This window comes from Salvelinus alpinus, chromosome 4 (assembly GCF_045679555.1).
Source record: "Salvelinus alpinus chromosome 4, SLU_Salpinus.1, whole genome shotgun sequence".
Classification (NCBI taxonomy): domain Eukaryota; kingdom Metazoa; phylum Chordata; class Actinopteri; order Salmoniformes; family Salmonidae; genus Salvelinus; species Salvelinus alpinus.
In genome coordinates, this window is record NC_092089.1 from 82,422,587 (window position 1) to 82,442,549 (window position 19,963).

The window sequence follows — 19,963 nt, forward strand, 5'->3', positions numbered from 1 at the left end:
CCCCCGCACATTCACTCTGTGCTGGCACCCCCCAGTATATATTGTTATTTTTTACTACTGCTCTTTAAGTACTTGTTACTTTTATCGCTTATTCTTATCCGTATTTTTTTAAACTGCACTGTCGGTTAGGGGCTCGTAAGTAAGCATTTCACTGTAAGGTGACATTTTTTTATTTAGATTCAGGGTGTTCCACGCCAATCCTGTAGCCTATGTTGGTTATATATTGATAACCAATAATTGACTAATGTTTTATGCTTCAGCAAATGCAGCATAAAACATAAAGCATCCAATTGATTGATGGGTCATATTAGCTTAGTGCAGAGGCCTGTAGTACTATATGGGTAAAATCCATCTAGAGTCCGCGCGGAATCAAATCATTGCGCACTACTACTGGCGCACAAACATTCAGCACCATGGACAGTACAAAATAGATAACGAAGACTGATCGCGGTCTCAGCACCACAGCCGCTCTGCTCATAATAAGCGAAGATTTAACATACCTAGCTGTGTCTAGTTGTGTAGGGAATGTGGCTGTACGAAGTCCTGCACAATAGACTGCAATGCGTTTTGCTATTGTAGTACCCAGCTGGCTAACGTTAGCTAGGTTAGGAGTTAGGGGTTAGTGTTAAATTTAGGAGGTAGCTAAACGGGTTAAGTAACCATCGGTCTTGTATAACAATACCACACTTAACATATCATACTAATGAGTGTCCCAGATTTTCATTTGCTATGTTACATCTAGTCTATGAGACCAGGCTGAGATTCTTCAATGAAAGTGCTTCTTAGTCCAAGAAGAAGCCCAATCTGTGTCTGGGAAACCAGCCTATAGGAGATACATTTGAAGATTACTGCAATACTGTTCTCCCTGTAGGTGTCCGCTCATACCATGCCCCACCACTAAGATAGTGGAGCCCCACAATATAAAAAGATAAGGTACCTAATGGGAAGACAGGGAGGATATTTATATTCTGTCTCCCAAGTGGACAAATACCTATAGTGTGGAATTGTGTTAGTTCAACACAAGGACTGCCTGTCGAAATTTGGGCTATGTCCTCCCCATTCAAAATAATTACAGGAGTAATTCATCAGTCCTAAGGAATACTAAACAAAACTAACAACTCAACGAAAAAAGCTAATGATAAATGTTCATAAGTTAAGATTTATTTGAACTCCTTCAGCAGTAGTTTCATTGTTCTATAACCAAAGGAAATCTTACATTATCAATGAACACTTTAAAAAAATATAACCACACCTCACCCCTGACAAAATTCAGAAACAACTCCAGCCCACCTCTAAAGAAAGCCGAGTATGTATTCACCATTGGGGTATAAGCTTACAGCTGTGTTCCTGTTACATCAACAGACATGAGCGCAGAATTCAAAGAAAAGCAGTCATTAAATGCAATGGGTCTTCTCAGGCAGGTGAAATGTTACAGAACATTCAGGGAGAAATTAATGATATATCACAGCTATGATTTTCTGTCATATAGAATTAGGAATCATGTCAGCTCTATTCATTACATATCTATCTGCAACATTCTGAACATTCCGCCTTACTGACTACACCCGCATAGAGCAGAAGTATCAAGCTGGGAAGGTCAAAGTTGGGACAATGGCTGTACAAACATCACAATCTTTTATGGATAGTCAGCATTAATATTATTTATTTGTCATTGTCTTATTAGTCTTTACACAGAACATCCATGGTAAAACATGAGTTTTATTTCACATAAGGCTCAGAAACAAAATGGCTACCGACAGTCCACTATTATTTATAGTGGTAAAGGAGGGGACGTTCGCCCTCTCTGGTTGTCCGAAGACCACTTCATCTTTTGAGCAAAAACACAATCTGTCATCTGCTGACAGAGCAAACAACTGACCGTCCCCATGTTTGCAGAATTTCACAACACGCAGAGGTCCACAGCTGTATCAAGAGTCTTTTCATAGCATTGGTGTGATTTTTTACACTAGTGCTACTGTATTCAAGATCAGTCATCTCACTCAATTCTCTTAAATATTTCAAATCAATAATTCTTAGAACCCTTTTGAACAACTCTTCTTTCATCAATGGTATTATGCTACCAATAAAATGTTATAGTAACGCAATCTAGTCATCACTAATGCACATTTTCATTCAATGAACTGGCGTGATCTGAACATGCCATCTTGCAGTGTGCATAGGTCCATTACCTAAAAGAAAAGAAAAGGGAAAAATACTTTCTCTACATACTGAAAATAAACTCTTCTCTGCTGCTTTTGTTAAGTGTACTTGAATAATTATTTGTATTCATAAGGGAATACTTGCAGAGGGAGTACGGTTCCATGTAGCTTCATAAGCTTTATGTATAATGAACAACAATATAAACGCAACATGTAAAGTGTTAGGTCCATGTTTCATGAGCTGAAATAAAATATCCCAGAATTGTTCCCTACGCACAAAAAGCTTCTTTCTCTCAAATGTTGTGCACAAATTTATTTACATCCCGATTAGTGAGGATTTCTCCTTTGCCAAGATAATCCATCCACCTGACAGGTGTGGCATATCAAGAAGCTGATTAAACAGCATGATCATTACACAGGTGCACCTTGTGCTGGGAATAACAAAAGGCCACTAAAATGTGCCGTTTCGTCACACAACAATGCCACAGATGTCTCAAGTTAAGGGAACATGCTGACTGCAGGAATGTCCACCAGAGCTGTTGCCAGAGATTTAAATATTCATTTCTCTACCATAAGCCACGTCAAACTTAATTTTAGAGAATTTGGCTGTACTTCCAACTGGCCCTCACAACCGCAGATCATGTGTAACCACACACGTGAGCCCAGGACCTCGACATCCGGCTTCTTCACCTGTGGGAAGACCTGAGATCAGCCACCCAGACAGCTGATGAAACTGAAGTTTGTCATTTGTCTGTAATAAAGCCCTTTGTGGGGAAAGATTCATTCTGATTGGCTAGGCCTGGCTCCCCAGTGGGTGTGCTTATGTCCTCCCAGGCCCACATTTCCCAGACAGGTGAAATCCATAGATTAGGGCCTAATTTATTTATTTCAATTGACTGAGTTCCTTACATGAACTGTAACTCAGTAAATTTTTGCATTAATATTTTTGTTCAGTATATATAACTGCTTATTGATACTGGTCCGTTTGAATAGTCGAAAGACATGATTTTTCAACTGACTTGTTTTTTTGTTCTTGTGGAAAGATGAATAAACGTCAACACATGAGAACTATATTCAAAAGGTAACTGTACAGCTACAGTGTGAGTGAAACGCACCACGACCAAGTCCAGTTTCAGAACTTCTGTGCTTTGAGCCCAGTCTTCACTGCCACACCAGGTGTGCCACTGTCTCTAATACCCCTGTGCTTTTGAACAAACACTTCGTAACATTGGTAACGGCATGGTCAAATCTACATGGAAAGAAGTGGAACTAATTAAATCCCTGTCCCAGCACGTGTCTGTCGCTTATGTAGTTCTGTCCTTGAGCTGTTCTTGTCTATTAATGTTCTGTATTATGTCATGTTTCATGTGGACCCCAGGAAGAGTAGCTGCTGCTATCGTAACAGATAATGGGGATCCTGATAAATTACCAAAAAGGACTATTCTACAGTAAGACTTGTTCAGATGAGTTGGATAGGATGGGAGACAGCGGGAGGCAGAGTGCAGAGGTCGGCTTGGCTATCCTCCAACCCCCATTTCTCTAGTTCCTTCTTGCAGTCGCACGACATTCCCTGCATAGATCCGTAGTGTTATAGAATCTCCAGGTCGACGTGCCGTACCTCTGGGTTGCGTTGCTGTTGAGTGACAAAGAAACCGGACGCATTAGATATTCCACAAAAGTATTAAATGAATGGCAGCCATCAACTTGGATGACAATGTTTAAGAGTACAGTATGCATTAGAGTTCATATTTGTGGTTTTGATCACCAACTAACAATTAATACAAGATGTCTCATGTGAAATATTGCTGAACTGGACTTAACAAGCCCCACAAGCTGCAAGTGTACTCAGGACTGTTTGGTTCTGAATCACTAACCTTTTCCCTGAACTGTGCACTTCCTTACCCTCCATTAATGGATTGGTTCTTCATGAATTGATTCAATGTATGCATGTGCTCGAGGGAGTTCACCATATTTCTTACACCAATCCAGTACTTTTTAAATTCACAATGGGGATTGAACATGTGCACACTGGGGAGACAGGAACAGGAACAGATAACGGGAGTGTAGCTCCTCTCTACCTTGAGCTCTTTCTCCAGGCGGTCCACCTCAGCCCCCAGGGTGTCAATGATGTTCTCGCCGTGCTTCAGCATAAAGTTCTCCAGCTCATCAGTGGTCTTCACCTGCTGGATGTCCTACAAGCCACAACAAAGACACACACACACACACACTTGACTAGATAATCATAGCTTGCGCTGTTACATTCAGGGAGTCATGTGTCATTAAAACTTCTTATGGATGCAATCCCGTTAACGGGATGATATGACAACAGCCAGTGAAAGTGCAGGGCGCCAAATTCAAACAGAAATTCCTCAAACATACATGTATCCTATACCATTTTAAAAGGTAATCTTGTTGTTAACCCCACCAGTGTCCGATTTCAAATAGGCTTTACAGCGAAAGCACCACAAACGATTATGTTAAGTCACCGCAAAATCACAGACAAAGAGTCATTTTTCCAGCCAAAGACAGGAGTCACAAAAAGCAGAAAGAGATAAAATGAATCACTAACCTTTGATGATCTTCATCAGATGACACTCATAGGACTTCATGTTACACAATACATATATGTTTTGTTCGATTAAGTCCATATTTATATCCAAAAACCTCAGTTTACATTGGCGCCATGTTCAGAAATGCCTCCAAAATATCCGGAGAAATTGCAGAGAGCCACATCAAATAACATAAATACTCATCATAAACTTTGATGAAAGATACATGTTTTACATAGAATTAAAGATAAACTTGTTCTTAATGCAACCGCTGTGTCAGATTTCAAAAAGCTTTACGGCAAAAGCACAATATTCAATAATCTGAGAACAGGGTTCAGCCACAAAAGGAAGCCATACAGTTACCCGCCAAATTGTGCAGTCAACAAAACTCACAAAAAGCATTATAAATCTTCACTTACCTTTGCTGATCTTCGTCGGAATGCACTCCCAGGACTCCCACAAGAAATGTTAGTTTTGTTCGGTAATGTCCATCATTTATGTCCAAATAGCTATTTTTGTTAGCGTGTTTGGTAAACAAACCCAAAGTCAGGAAGCGCGTTCACTAAAAGCAGACAATGTCAAAAAGTTCCGTAACAGTCAGTAGAAACATGTCAAACGATGTATTGAATCAATCTTTAGAATATTTTTAACATAAATCTTGAATAACGTTCCAACCGGAGAATTACATTGACTTCAGATGTGCGATGGAACAGAGCTCCCTCATGTGAACGCGCATGGTCAGGTCATGATAGACCTTACTCAATCCCCTCTCATTCGGCCCCCCTTCACAGTAGAGGCATCAGACGAAGTTCTACAGACTGTTGACATCTAGTGGAAGCCGTAGGAAGTGCAAACTCATCCACATCCCATTGTGTATTCAATAGGGTCTTGGTTGAAAATCGACCAACCTCAGAATTCCCACTTCCTGTTTGGATTTTTTCTCAGGTTTTTGCCTGCCATATGAGTTCTGTTACTCACAGACATCATTCAAACAGTTTTAGAAACGTCAGAGTGTTTTATATCCAATACGAATAATAATATGCATATATTAGCAACTGGGACTGAGTAGCAGGCAGTTTACTATGGGCACCTTTCATCCAAGCTACTCAATACTGCCCCTGCAGCCATAAGAATCATTCAGAAAAAAAATAAAAAGTGTATCAAATCAGTTTGAAACAAAAACTAATTTCCCTAGCCCCATCCCTCAGCTGTATACCAAAACAAGTGGAAGTGCTACTGTTTGGCTGAAAAACAAATCCCAGAATGCAGCTTTAAAAGGATTGTACAATGGCTACCAATGCAGATAGTCAACCCTAGTAATCCAGGCATCCAACTTTCCAAAGCAGAAGGAAAGCTAAAAAGCTATGGTGAAAAACAGTCTCCTTAATGAAACACTTGTTAGCGTCAGCCTTACGTTGAGGATCTGTTCTATGTCCTGCTTCTCCAGGTAGGAACGGGTCACCACCCGCCCGTCAAAGTCCACCTCAGCCTTGAAGCGCACTTTACTCAGCCCTAGGTCTGTGGCCTTCACATCGTGGATCGCCCTGGTCACAGCAAAGACAAAGTGGGGGTTAAATAGCACAAATTTAAAAAAATATATTTTGAAATAGGGACCACAGGTGTAAATGAGCTAAGTAGATAACTCTTGTGCAATATTTATTATGTGCAAGGTCACTGACAAACCATAACATGAATACATTAAGAGCATATCTGGGGCTGCATATATCAAGCATCTCAGAGTAGGAGTACTGATGTGGGTTCAAGTCCCCCTCTGTCATTGCAATCTTATTCATTGTGATCTTAATCAGCTCTCTTACTCTGGCCATGGCTCCAGCAGACCTGCTCTGACTTAGAACCAAGGTAAGGCCTTGGCTACTTTTCAGCTTGCATTTACATAACAATGGCTAACTATTAACTTTAACAACTTCACACAAAGCAACAGTGTTGAATAATGCAGAGGTTGTTGTTTCTGCTCGCCACAAGTCTTTAGTGTCACACTCCTGATGGAAACACCACAACACTAGAGCTGACAGTAAGGTAAAACACTGGCGGCCCACTGGTGTAGGAGTAAGTCTCAATGGAAAAGCACCAAGTGAGTCTACGGGGAAACTTCACAGCTTTACATAAAGCCCCACTGGCAAATTGGCAACACATCCCTCCCGGACCTCCTGTAGGGCAAAGCATGTACAAGTGCAATAAACATTTTATGATGGATGCTTTGGAACAGCATGATCCTGGACCATGGTTTCCCAAACTCGGTCCTGGGGCCTCCCAGGGGGGTACGTTTAGGTTTTTACCCTAGCAATACACAGCTGATTCAAATAATCAAAGCTTGATGAGGAGTTGGTTATTTGAAATCAGTGCTAGGGCAAAAGCAGGCACCCAGGGGAGTTAGAGAAACCCCGACCTGGACTATAATGTCAGTGCTGAGAGCTGAGGCCTGGATCGTGTAGGGACACAGACCAGGGTCATGGTCACTATGGACCACGACAGAAGACGTTTTAGAAAGCTTTGTGGTCGAAAATTACAATTAGTAGGCCTACTGCTTATTGGTTGTCCCACCCTGTTTTAGTCGTTTCATTCCATTCAGTACCTTATGAACGCAACCTTGGTACAGGGACATAGAGGCCTGGGTGCCATGGACTTAAAGGCAAGGTCATAATGGAAAACTAAAATGAGCATTTCTCATCGAAAACTCCAGGTAGTCCCTCCCTGCTTGCATTTCGTTTTGTGGTTACCGGTAATAAACAACTGTAAGACAGGAGCCATGGAGGCCGCTCCAAGGTGAAGATTCCCCTAGGTACAGATTTATGATCAGCTTCCCCTCCCCTAATTCTAACCCAGATCAGCATCCAACGGGGCTACTGACCTGACGGCGGGGTCGTTCTCCAGGAACTCTGTGAGCTTCTGGACGTGCTCGGCCTGGATGGAGCGTCCCAGCAGGGCCTCAGTGTTGGTGTAGATGAGGAAGGCGGACACAGCCCCCAGGAGGGTTCCCACACCCAGAGAGCCCAGGCTATCGTACAGTGGGTTACCTGGCACAGGACACGATGAGAAAAAAAAAGTAAAAATAAGAGTTGGTCTATGTCCCAAATTGTACCCTATTCGCTATACAGTGCACTGTGTTGGAAATAGGGTGCCATTTGGGACGCAGCCTAGATAAAAGGTGTTGCGGCCTGACTATGGACGTGTTCCAGGTCATCTTTACTGCATTTGAAGGCTACATAGGATGTTAGTAATATGTACAGATTTCAGACTCAGAATACACAGCATTGGTTTACTGGTAATATCAAGTCTGACTGTCCAGAGTTTAGACAGCTGGGTAACTGGAGAACTCAAGTTGTACAAAGTTGTCCTACTGGAAACGACATATGTGTGTGAGCGCCTGTATGTGTGGGGAATGTATGCGTGGGGGAATGAATAGGGTCTCTGAGTAGGTGTGTGTGTACCTGTGAGCGAGGTGAGCCCCATGCAGCTTGAGGCCATGATCACTCCCAGTACGGCAGCAGAGTCTTCCAGCAGCACCACGTTAGTGCTGGGGTCTCGGCTCTGCATCACTGCACATCAAAACATACTGCCTTACTGATCACAACAATAACTACTGATGCACATACAGTACCAGTCAAAAGTTTGGACACACCTAATCATTCAAGGGTTTATTTTTTTTACTATTACTATTTTCTACATTGTAGAATAATAGTGAAGACATCAAAACGATGAAATAACACATGTACATGAATCATGTACAGTCGTGACCAAAAGTTGAGAATGACAAATATTATTATTTTATTACCCCATTTTTCTCCCCAATTTCGTGGTATCCAATTGTTAGTAGTTACTGTCTTGTCTCATCGCTACAACTCCCGTACGGGCTCGGGAGAGACGAAGGTCGAGAGCCATGCGTCCTCCGAAACACAACCCAACCAAGCCGCACTGCTTCTTAACACAGCGCGCATCCAAACCGGAAGCCAGCTGCACCAATGTGTTGCGGCCTGCCACAGGAGTTGCTAGTGCGCGATGAGACAAGGATATCCCTACCGGCTAAACCCTCCCTAACCCGGACGATGCTGGGCCAATTGTGCGTCGCCCCATGGACCTCCCGGTCTGGGCTCGAACCCAGAGTCTCTGGTGGCACAGCTAGCGCTGCAGTGCCTTAGACCACTGCGCCACCCGGGAGGCCACGAATATATATTTTCAAAGTCTGCTGCCTCAGAATGCCATCATACAATTTGCATATACTCCAGAATGTTATGAAGAGTGATCAGATGAATTGCAATTAATTGCAAAGTCCCTCTTTGCCATGCAAATGAACTGAATCCCCAAAAAACATTTCCACTGCATTTCAGCCCTGCCACAGAAGGACCAGCTGACATCATCATGTCAGTGATTCTCTCGTTAACACAGGTGTGAGTGTTGACGAGGACATGGCTGGAGATCACTCTGGCATGCTGATTGAGTTCGAATAACAGACTGGAAGCGTCAAAAGGAGGGTGGTGCTTGGAATCATTGTTCTTCCTCTGTCAACCATGGTTACCTGCAAGGATACACGTGCCGTCTACATTGTTTTGCACAAAAAGGGCTTCACAGGCAAGGATATTGCTGCCAGTAAGATTGCACCTAAATCAACCATTTATCAGATCGTCAAGAACTTCAAGGAGAGCGGTTCAATTGTTGTGAAGAAGGCTTCAGGGCGCCCAAGAAAGTCCAGCAAGCACTAGGACCTTCTCCTAAAGTTGATTCAGCTGCGGGATCGGGACACCACCAGTACAGCGCTTGCTCAGGAATGGCAGCAGGCAGGTGTGAGTGCATCTGCATGCACAGTGAGGCGAAGACTTTTGGAGGATGGCCTGGTGTCAAGGGCAGCAAAGAAGCCACTTCTCTCCAGGAAAAACATCAGGGACAGACTGATATTCTGCAAAAAGTACAGGGATTAGACTGCTGAGGACTGGGGTAAAGTCATTTTCTCTGATGAATCCCCTTTGATTGCTTGGGGCATCCGGAAAAAAGCTTGTCCGAAGAAGACAAGGTGAGCTCTACCATCAGTCCTGTGTCATGCCAAAAGTAAAGCATCCTGAGACCATTCATGTGTGGGGTTGCTTCTCAGCCAAGGGAGTGGGCTCACTTACAATTTTGCCTAAGAACACAGCCATGAATAAAGAATGGTACCAACACATCCTCCGAGAGCAACTTCTCCCAACCATCCAGGAACAGTTTGGTGACGAACAATTCCTTTTCCAGCATGATGGAGCAGCTTACCATAAGGCAAAAGTGATAACTAAGTGGCTCGGGGAACAAAACATCAATATTTTGGGTCCATGGCCAGGAAACTCCCCAGACCTTAATCCCATTAAGAACTTGTGGTCAATCCTCAAGAGGCGGGTGGACAAAGAAAACCACACAAATTCTGACAAACTCCAAGCATTGATTATGCAAGAATGGGCTGCCGTCAGTCAGGATGTGGCCCAGAAGTTAATTGACAGCATGCCAGGGCAGAGGTCTTGAAAAAGAAGGGTCAACACTGCAAATATTGACTCTTTGCATCAACTTCATGTAATTGTCAATAAAAGCCTTTGACACTTATGAAATGCTTGTAATTATACTTCAGTATTCCATAGTAACATCTGACAAAAATATCTAAAGACACTGAAGCAGCAAACTTTGTGGAAATTAATATGTGTCATTCTCAACTTTTGGCCACAACTGTATGTAGTAACCAAAAAAAGTGTTAAACAAATCAAAATATAAAATATATTGTTCAAAGTAGCCACCCTTTACCTTGATGACAGCTTTGCACACTCTTGGCATTCTCTCAACCATCTTCACCTGGAATACTTTACCAACAGTCTTGGAGTTCCCACATATGCTGAATACTTGTTGGCTGCTTTTCCTTCACTCTGCTGTCCAACTCATCCCAAACCATCGCAATTGGGTTGAGGTTAGGTGATTGTGGAGGCCAGGTCATATGATGCAGCACTCCATCACTCTGATTCTTAGTCAAATAGCCCCTACACAGCCTGAAGGTGTGTTGGGTCATTGTCCTGTTGAAAAACAAATGATAGTCCCACTAAGCGCAAACCAGAGGGGATGGAAAATCGCTGTGGTAGTCATGCTGGTTAAGTGTGCCTTGAATTCTAAATAAATCCCAGACTGTCACCAGCAAAGCACCATCACACCTCCATGCTTCACGGTGGGAACCACACATGCGGAGATCATTCATTCACCTACTCTGCGTCTCACAAAGACATGGTGGTTGGAACCAAAAATCTCAAATTTGGACTCATTAGAACAAAGGACTGATTTCCACCGATCTAATGTCCATTGCTCGTGTTTCTTGGCCCAAGCAAATCTTCTTATTGGTGTCCTTTAGTAGTGGTTTCTTTGTAGTAATTCGACCATGAAGAAATGATTCACGCTGTCTCCTCTGAACAGTTGATGTTGAGATGAGTCTGTTACTTGAAGCATTCATTTGGGTTGCAATCTGAGGTGCAGTTAACTCTAATGAACTTATCCTCTGTGTCTTCCTTTCCTGTGGCTGTCCTCATGAGTTCTTGACATTTTCTGGATTGACGGACCATGTCTTAAAGTAATGATGGACTGTTGTTACTCTATGCTCATTTGAGCCGTTCTTGCCATAATATGGACTTGGTCTTTTAACAAATAGGGCCATCTTCTGTATACTACCCCTATCATGTCACAACACAATTGATTTGTTCAAATGCATTAAGTAAAGAAATTCCACAAATTAACAGTTAACAAGGCACACCTGTTCATTGAAATGCATTCCAGGTGACTAGCTCATGAAGCTGGTTGAGAGAATGCCAAGAGTGTACAAAGATATCATCAAGGCAAAGGGTGGCTACTTTGAAGAATCTCAAATATATTTTGATTAGTTTAATATTTTTTGGGGTTACTACATGATTCCATGTGTTATTTAATAGTTTTGAGGTCTTCACTATTATTCTACAATGTAGACAATTGTACAGAAAGAAAAACCCTGGAATGAGTAGGTGTCCAAACTTTGACTGGTACTGTACATATGTTAAGGGATGACATGCTGACAACTTCAACTTACACAATTGTTCAGTATTAAAGCAGCCATCAGCAGTAGATAATAAAAAAAGCATTGTCCCTGCCCCCGTTTCAGTGAAAAGCTGAGGGTTGGGGCTGGAGTAATGTAACCACTCAAATTCATAGACAGCCATGGATGCAAGGACTGACCATCCATGATATAACAATTATAGTTTAAACCATGTTGAGGGGATACAGTGTTTCTTACATTTATTTTGTGTAAAAATGTTTGGAGTAAACAAGCTTATATTTTGGGTTCTGGTGGGGTATGACAGTTTAAATAAACTCATGAGGCATTTAGAAGTTATATTCTTCATGAATCAATGGGTACATATTTATAAGTCCAAAAATGGATGTAGCAACTGCTGGTTGCCCCCTTAATGTTAGGGGTCATGTAAGAACTCTGGGTAGATTAGCATTTGGGTGATACTCAAGTCATTGATGCATACATCAAATAAAAAGGTAACAAAACACATTAATATTGTACAAACCATATTCGTAGAAGGACACGCCTTGCTGGCCAGCACTCTTTTTGATCTCATTGATGGCCACTAGCAGTGTTGCTGAGAGGGAGAAGAAATTTTACTGTCATGGGTTCCATAGAACAGTCACAGTGCACCTTCCCAGTCAATACATATAGTGCATTACATCCATTATAAATGAATGTACACATCAGGGGCTATCAAGCATCTCAGAGTAGGAGTGTTGATCTAAGATCAACCCCCCCATACAGATAATCTTATTCTTTGTGATCTAAAAGACAAACACTTAACCCAAATCAGCAATCCTACTCGGAGATGCTTGATAGCCCGATGTGTACATTGGATGTAATGCAGTAAATGTGTTGAATGGGAAGGTGCAATGCAATTCTACACTTGTTAAATATGGCCCCAGAGTGTGATGGTAACATCAGATCATAACCTACCTCCTTCTGAAACCAGAGATCCTGCCAAGATACAGTAAGCCTGCAAGAGACAAAAACACAAACCAACTATTAAGAGGGACAGTGCTCCAAAATCACAGTTAGATCAGCCACTTTAGCCAATAGACAAGAGGGAGTAACAGTGACTCAGTAAGACTATGTGAATGTTTGATATAGAGTACATAGCAATCGGATTGTGCAGAATCACTGTACATATTTTGCATCCCAAACAGCCACTTATTTATGTGTGATCAAGATGAGCGATTCTGCACATGGCCATGCCCAAAATGATCCCTCAGCCTAGGTAACAATAAGGCCACCACTCACCCAAAGCAGAGACTCGATTGGCTGTGGGTGCAGCAGTCCCATGATGCCATGGTACCAGGAGAGACCCGCCCCCATCATGAAGATACCTACGCCACTGATGAGCGAGGCGATGTAGCGCATGTTTGAGAAACCGTACCTTAAATCAGAGAAGAAAAACAGAGTTTGTTTTATATCTGCACTCAACCCCCTCCGGAAGACAGACACCACAGAAGCAGAGGGTGAACCAAGACAGTAACACCATAAGTATAATTAACGGTAGTGTGCTCCTCACGGGTGGACAGCGTCAGGGTTCCGGACAGACTGGCTGATGCCGATTGCAAGAAGAGCCTGCAGGAGAGAGTGATAGGTGTTAACAGAACCTGCTGCCTTTCCACAATATACTGTATAGAAGACAGTTTACGATGACTATGATACATTTCAACTAACTTTTAAGTAACCATGGCTACTGGCGTTATCTACTGCAAACAGAGATGGGACCAATTATATTAATAAATAATTCTAACTCATTCCTAATCGCAATATCAGGGCATGTGACGACATGTGAACTTCTTGGTAGCCAGTGGATAGCGGGTGCGTCCCAACAATATCTCCTTTCCCCTGGAGTGTGCACTTGTTCACTACTCCCCACACATCTGAAAGCAGTGAATTGACTGAGGCATGGGATTGTGGGAAGTTTCTACAATATTTCCAATACCAGACATTTCCTTTCAAATCAGCGAAGGGAAGTGACCAAATGCACCCTGTGGGAAGGAGAGATAAGACATAGCCACTGTATCTGACCTGGTTGCAGGTGTCAGCCAGGGAGTGAATGGCCTCTGAGAACATGCTGGCTGATCCAGTGTACACCCAAGCCAGGAGCTTGAAGATGAAATTCAGTCCATTACTGAGGGCAGAGAAAAACAATCAACCTTACAACGTATAAACATCAAGAAAATAGTAGTTTTCACACAGGGAAGTTAAAGGTTCACCCTATCTTATGAACCTGCAATAGAATTCAATGGGTGGTTGCCACTGTTTCTAAAATTTTTTGGTTCTACTACCTTTTCTTTGCATGATCGAGCATATTTTCCAACTGAATGTATCAACACGTTTGATTGTGGCTGTATGCAGACAGAGTTAAAGCTAGAATTCTTAATTGAAACGATAAAGCGGTTTCTCTGCCCGTTTCAGTAAAAAGCTGAGGGATGGGCCTGGAGAAATGTAACCACTGAAATTCATAGACCGAGCTATGGATGCAAGGACTGACCATCCATGATATCACAATAATAGTTTTAACCATGTTTTGAGGCTATACAGTGTGTTTACATTTACAAGCATTGGAGTAAAACCAGGTAATATTTGGGGTTCTGAAGGGGTACAACAGTTGAACTGAACTCATGAGGCATTTAAAGTTAAGTATATTCTTCAAGATTCAAATGGAAATGAATTAAATATATGCCCAAGTAAAAAAAATTTTTAAAGTAGAAACTGCAGATTGCCCCTTTAAGACCCATACCGTGTCTTGTAAATGAATTACTCTAACTCCTGTACTTCCTGCCTGACATGGGGGTCAATGTGAACAGACCTAGTGGAGTCCCTCATGTGACTGCTAACTCAATAGCCCGACAGTGTCTGGTGGAAGAACCTACCCCTGAACAATTTGTACTTTACTTACATTTGAATCCCCAGATGAAGAAATTGAAATGTAACTACATTAAAACAATTCTGGCATGCATAAGAATAATAAGCCATTTCTGTGTGGTGTTTTTATGAGTTTTCATGACTGTCAACTTCACAGTAGGGTAAAAAACAGAGTAATGATACTATGCCGGGAGGAGGGGAACACAGACGAGGGAAAGGAGACTTACATGCATATGGCCACCATCACCACCTTCCCCGGACCTTGTGAAAATGTTGCCCTCTTGCTGCCTGATCGGGGCTACATGAGAAGAAGGGAGTTCAAGCCTACTGGAGACATGTCACCTACATCAGACTTATTCTTGGAAAAACACTCGGGTCAATTCCATTTTAATTCAATTCTGAAAAAAATAACCACTTTCATTAATGTTTTAAAATCAAAGTTCTAAGTTAATGTTAATCTAGTTTAATGTAGAATTGACCCCTTTCAGCTAAATGGTACAAAAAATTTTATCAAGACATTAATGCAAAAACACATCTTTCGTTTTACCATAAGAGCCCTTCATACAGGCTACAGTTGCCAGCTAAGTCAAAGTTAGCATATTTAGATGATATTCTAGCACACAAAAATTAAGCACATTATAGAATGCACCATCACATGCTAGGGGGGTGCAGTATTGTCCTGTAAAGGAGTCCGGCACTATACAGAGGCACTCTGTCAATGACAGTCGGAGTGAATAACATTGTCATGTAATGCAGTGATAAAGGACTTTGTGGATTAAATAACCCCACACTGGGTCAAAGGTCACGTGAAGGACATTGCTAGCTCTGGTTTTGGGTAGTGGCCAGCAGGACATGTAACTACTGTACTGTGGCCATTTCTCTGTCTATCATACGCAGTCTGGTCAGGAGATCCTGGCTGTACATCCATTTAGTCGTGGCTAGTATGGCTAAAAAAAAAATAACATGGCTAATATGATAGTAGGAATTGTGGATAGTCGCGTTTCTATCATTAAGATATCTTGGTAGATCTACACAAATGACCACCAGAACATTTCTGGTCAAAATGTGTAATATGGATACATTTGCTCTTTTAATATTAGCTAAGCTTGAGGGCATTCCATAGGGAACAACATCACACTGCTTCAGGTCACATAGGGCCTAAACTCACCTTAGTGTTTCCCCAGAAATCTTTGTACTCCTTTAGCAACTGCTGATTCCGGAAAATATCTGAATGACACAATAAAAAGGGGCGACGTGACCTCAAACAGACTGAGTGCAAGCTTGTAGGAAACAGACACTCAGTGATTCCTCTCAAGAACACTAAGGAACCAGGCAGCCATCTGAGCTTAAGCCCAGGTCATATTCATTAAGGGATGCAATGGTAAATGGGACAGAAAACTTAAAATGAGCCTTCAAACACATTCTGTGACTAACTGTACAGAAATCGGAAGAACGTCTAGACTTGCACTGTTTATTCATTAGGCAACAGATTGAAGAAAACTGACTTGAAACAGTTTGTACAAGTCAGTTTTCAAGTCAGTTTTCTTCAATCTGTTGCCTAATGAATACAACCCATTAGAGACTAGGCAGGGTTACAAAAATAAAACAAAGCATATCATAAACAGCGCAAGTCTAGACGTTCTTCCGATTTTTGTACAGTTAGTCACAGAATGTGTTTGCAGGGTGGAAGACACTTACTCTCTTCGTACTCTCTCTCCTCCACTTTCCTGAGTTTCCTCTCTCTGTCAAGGGCTTCAGGACTTCCCCACACATCTAGAGCTCTGGAAGTCAGATTGAAAGAACTGCTTGATGGAAAGCTTTCGTATCGTATACAATATGGTCTACCTAATAGCATCACATTGGCATAAGGTTGCCAATGTGCTGGTCAACTGTAAAGTGCATGATTCCAACACTTGATATTTATTTTGGTGCTGCCAACACTTGCTTTTTAATTACATGATTTTATGAGTAGTAAGGAATGTAAAATGTACTAACTTGACTTCCACGTCTGATCGCAGGAATACAGTGAAAGCCTCGGTGTCGTCGTGGGGGCTGCGTCGACGGATCTTTCTTAGCTGCACCAGGTCACTGAGGTCACACGACAGAGACAGACAGACTAACAGTCAGTGGGCTGAGTATATTAAGAGTCTTTGCATCAATGACTGAGTCACGGGCATGTTAACATCCCATAATGTGATAATCACAACAGTGTGTTTCCCATTAGCTCAGTGGATGCTTGTAATGCTAAGCAGCACTGGTATGCCTGGAATACACTGGTTACAGAAAAGGATGTATACAACTTCCTTCAATGTGTACATTACCAAAGCACCAACAGAAAACACACAAGATAACAATCCTTTTGCCTTGATTGACTTGCCCTGTATCCAGTCAAGCTTCATTGTCTCAATTCACTGTTGTAGAGTGTTTACCTTGGCTTGAGACAGAACTCATTCATAGCTCTCACTGCAGTGATAAAGTTGTTCTGGGTGTACTTGGATCCATAGTCCCTCTTCTTAAGGACAGCCCGCACTTTCACTTGAATTGTCTCCATTTGTGTCAGACCTTGTGGTGTTATTGAACCTGAGATAAAAAATATATATATATATATTATATAACAGCGGTGATGAATTTCCCAATTCAAATAGAGTATACATAACTAAACACAATAACTGAAGACGTAATGCTTACTTAACAGAAGTACTTCCAGCTGCTTTAGGGGTTAGGGTCAAGCATGTTTCAACAACATTCTAAAGACTGATACTTATAATTTCCGATCTTGTCTCAACGCTGCAACTCCCCAACGGGTTCGGGAGAGGCGGAGTCAAGCGTCCTTCAAAACATGACCCGCCTAATTGCGCTCCTTAATACCCACCAGCTTAACCCGGAAGCGAGCCACACCAATGTGTCAGAGGAAACACTGTTCAACTGGCGACCGGGGGTCAGCCCGCAGACATCAGGCCAGCCACAAGGAGTCACTAGAGCACGATGAGCCTAGTAAAGCGCTACCAGCCAAACGATGCTGGGCCAATTGTGCGCCGTCCTATGGGACTCCCAGTCACGGCCGGTTGTGGCACAGCCTGGGAATGAACCTGGGTCTGTAGTAACGCCTCTAGCGATGCAGTGCCTAGACGTCTGCGCCACTCGGGAGGCCCCAAGACATACTTTTCATTCCTATTTTGATGTAGCAAGACTTCAAGGAAAGAGACTTCCCTGTTCTTACACCTCAACAGAATACTGGGGTGTATTTATTAGTGGCACAGTAGCAAAATGTTTTATCAACGGGTGGAAACAAGTTTGCTTCCGTTTGGTTCCTAGTGAACACATCCATGTATGTATTGCCAACACAGGACAAACAGTGGCTCTTACCTGGGGAGTCTGAATAGGCTTGTGCTGCCCCAGCCAGCACCTTCTCTGTAGTAGGTGGTCCTTGTGTAGGAGGAGGAGAGGGGCCATCCTTATTGCTGCCTGAGGTACAATAGTACTGGACCTGGCCTGTTGCTAGAGAGGCTACACGGAAGTCATGGCTGAACCACAGACTGTGCATCTCTACCTTGTGCCACCCTGTAGGGAAATGTGTGAGTGTGTTAGCTATAACATGTTTATTACATAGGTCCACAACACACACACACACACACACACACACACACTTAGTACTGACAAAGAGTGTGATGCATAAAACAGTGCATCAAGTATTGACTTGAAAATGTGAGCCTCACCGTGGCATGGTCGAGCAACCCTGGGGGTTCGTTGTGACAGTGGGGCTCTTTGCTGCAGGTAGACCCTGCAGAGGACTTGCCATGGTCTCTGTGCCAGGCCGGTGAACATCCTTGCCGTTGCGGGGCTTCGTATAGCAATGCTGGAACTTGCTGTTTGAGTGATCACAAGACAGCACTGTCAGTGAGCATCGGTTGAGGGCGGCCAAACAACTGGCATCACACACCTCGTTAGCTAGCTACTTTCATAGCCATTAACGTTGGGTTAACATGATAAAAACCAACTCTCCTCCCAAAGAGAACATCATGATGTAACTACCATCTAGAACACTCTCTGGACCTGGCTGTAACGTTGGTTAGCTAATGCCGCCTCATCTCCCGACTCAGATCAGTTAGCTACAATAACACAGTTCCAAATGATCTGACCGGCTAGTAAAGCTAGTTAACCTAGCTAGCCAAGAACTAGCTAACAGGCAGAAGTTCAAATGACACAACTTGGCATTGCATTGACAGCGTCTTATAAACCTGGTCAATCTTACGGCAGTACTATCAATTCATAAAAACGGATGGATACTTTACAGTCTGCTAGCTAACTCGATCTTGGCAAGCCAGATAAAGCCAGCCAGTGCCATCGTCGGACGCCGGTGCGACACCATCAAACAGGTTTGGAAAAGCTAGCTAGCTAGCTAGCTAAAGTAAAGCGTCTTCCTACGTATACATCGCACGTTTGTTTTGGTTGTCAGAAAGTCGGTTAATACATGTTGATTTATTTCAGGACGGCCTTACCTTCTTGTGTTACATTTACTCCGCATATCTCACACCATTTTGAGTTCCGTGCACCTGTTAGCTAGTGACACAAAGGTCGCGTCCACTGCTCAAACGTTGCACGTATTAACCGATGGTTGCGTTCTACGTCATCGACGGTGTCATCGACTGACAGATTGCTATGAGACGAGATCGAAATTGGGGAGAAAAAGGGAGTAAAATACAACAACAAAAATGAGGTGCTTAGCTGATACGTTAAATACCTATCCAGACTTTGTATGATCTGGCAGGCGTCAGCAACGCCTGGGCAACACACAAAAGTGGGAAGTGACGCTACTCTCGTGAGAGTATGATGGTTTCCACGAAATGGTAGTTGCCTGATATCGCGATGATTTTTACATTTATTTAACTCGGCAAGTCAGTTAAAAGAAAAAATTCTCATTTACAATGACGGCCAGCTGGAATCGAACCAGGGTGTCTGTAGTGACGCCTCAACCACTGAGATGCAGTGCCCTCGATCGATGCGCCACTCGGGAGCCCAAATGTGTTACCATCGCGCCATCCTGTGTATGTAACAATAAATAAATGAATAATGATGTAACTATCAAATAATCTACCCAGGGCCTAAAATGCTGGTAGATTGTCTATTTCACCAGCCAAGTTGGTGGGTGGTCAGGGGTCCACAGTGCAAGCATTTCACTCGCATTTGTGAATAAAACAAATAGTAAAGTATGCTTACATTTTTAGTGAAAAGTATTTCTGACGTTATGTTTCATAGCTGGTAAATTAATCTCACAAAGTCAAAGAACTACAAATCCTATAGCCTATTCCACCTCGCGC

General features: G+C 42.7%; 1 protein-coding gene across 1 annotated transcript; it reads right to left on the reverse strand.

Annotated features, from left to right (window-relative positions):
- Nucleotides 1–1,646: 1,646 nt before the first annotated feature.
- Nucleotides 1,647–19,850, reverse strand: slc30a9 (solute carrier family 30 member 9). The gene is made up of 18 exons (XM_071399255.1): nt 19,145–19,850; nt 18,362–18,511; nt 18,012–18,206; nt 17,075–17,225; nt 16,641–16,733; nt 16,344–16,426; nt 15,814–15,872; nt 14,873–14,943; nt 13,806–13,908; nt 13,297–13,352; nt 13,026–13,161; nt 12,702–12,741; nt 12,268–12,339; nt 8,158–8,265; nt 7,578–7,743; nt 6,123–6,252; nt 4,238–4,351; nt 1,647–3,792 (listed from the first exon to the last, which is right to left on the reverse strand). The coding sequence occupies exons 2-18, from the start codon at nt 18,468–18,470 to the stop codon at nt 3,748–3,750; spliced, it is 1,731 nt and encodes a 576-aa protein (XP_071255356.1). The 5' UTR covers nt 18,471–18,511; nt 19,145–19,850; the 3' UTR covers nt 1,647–3,747.
- Between the last annotated feature and the right edge of the window lie 113 nt (nt 19,851–19,963).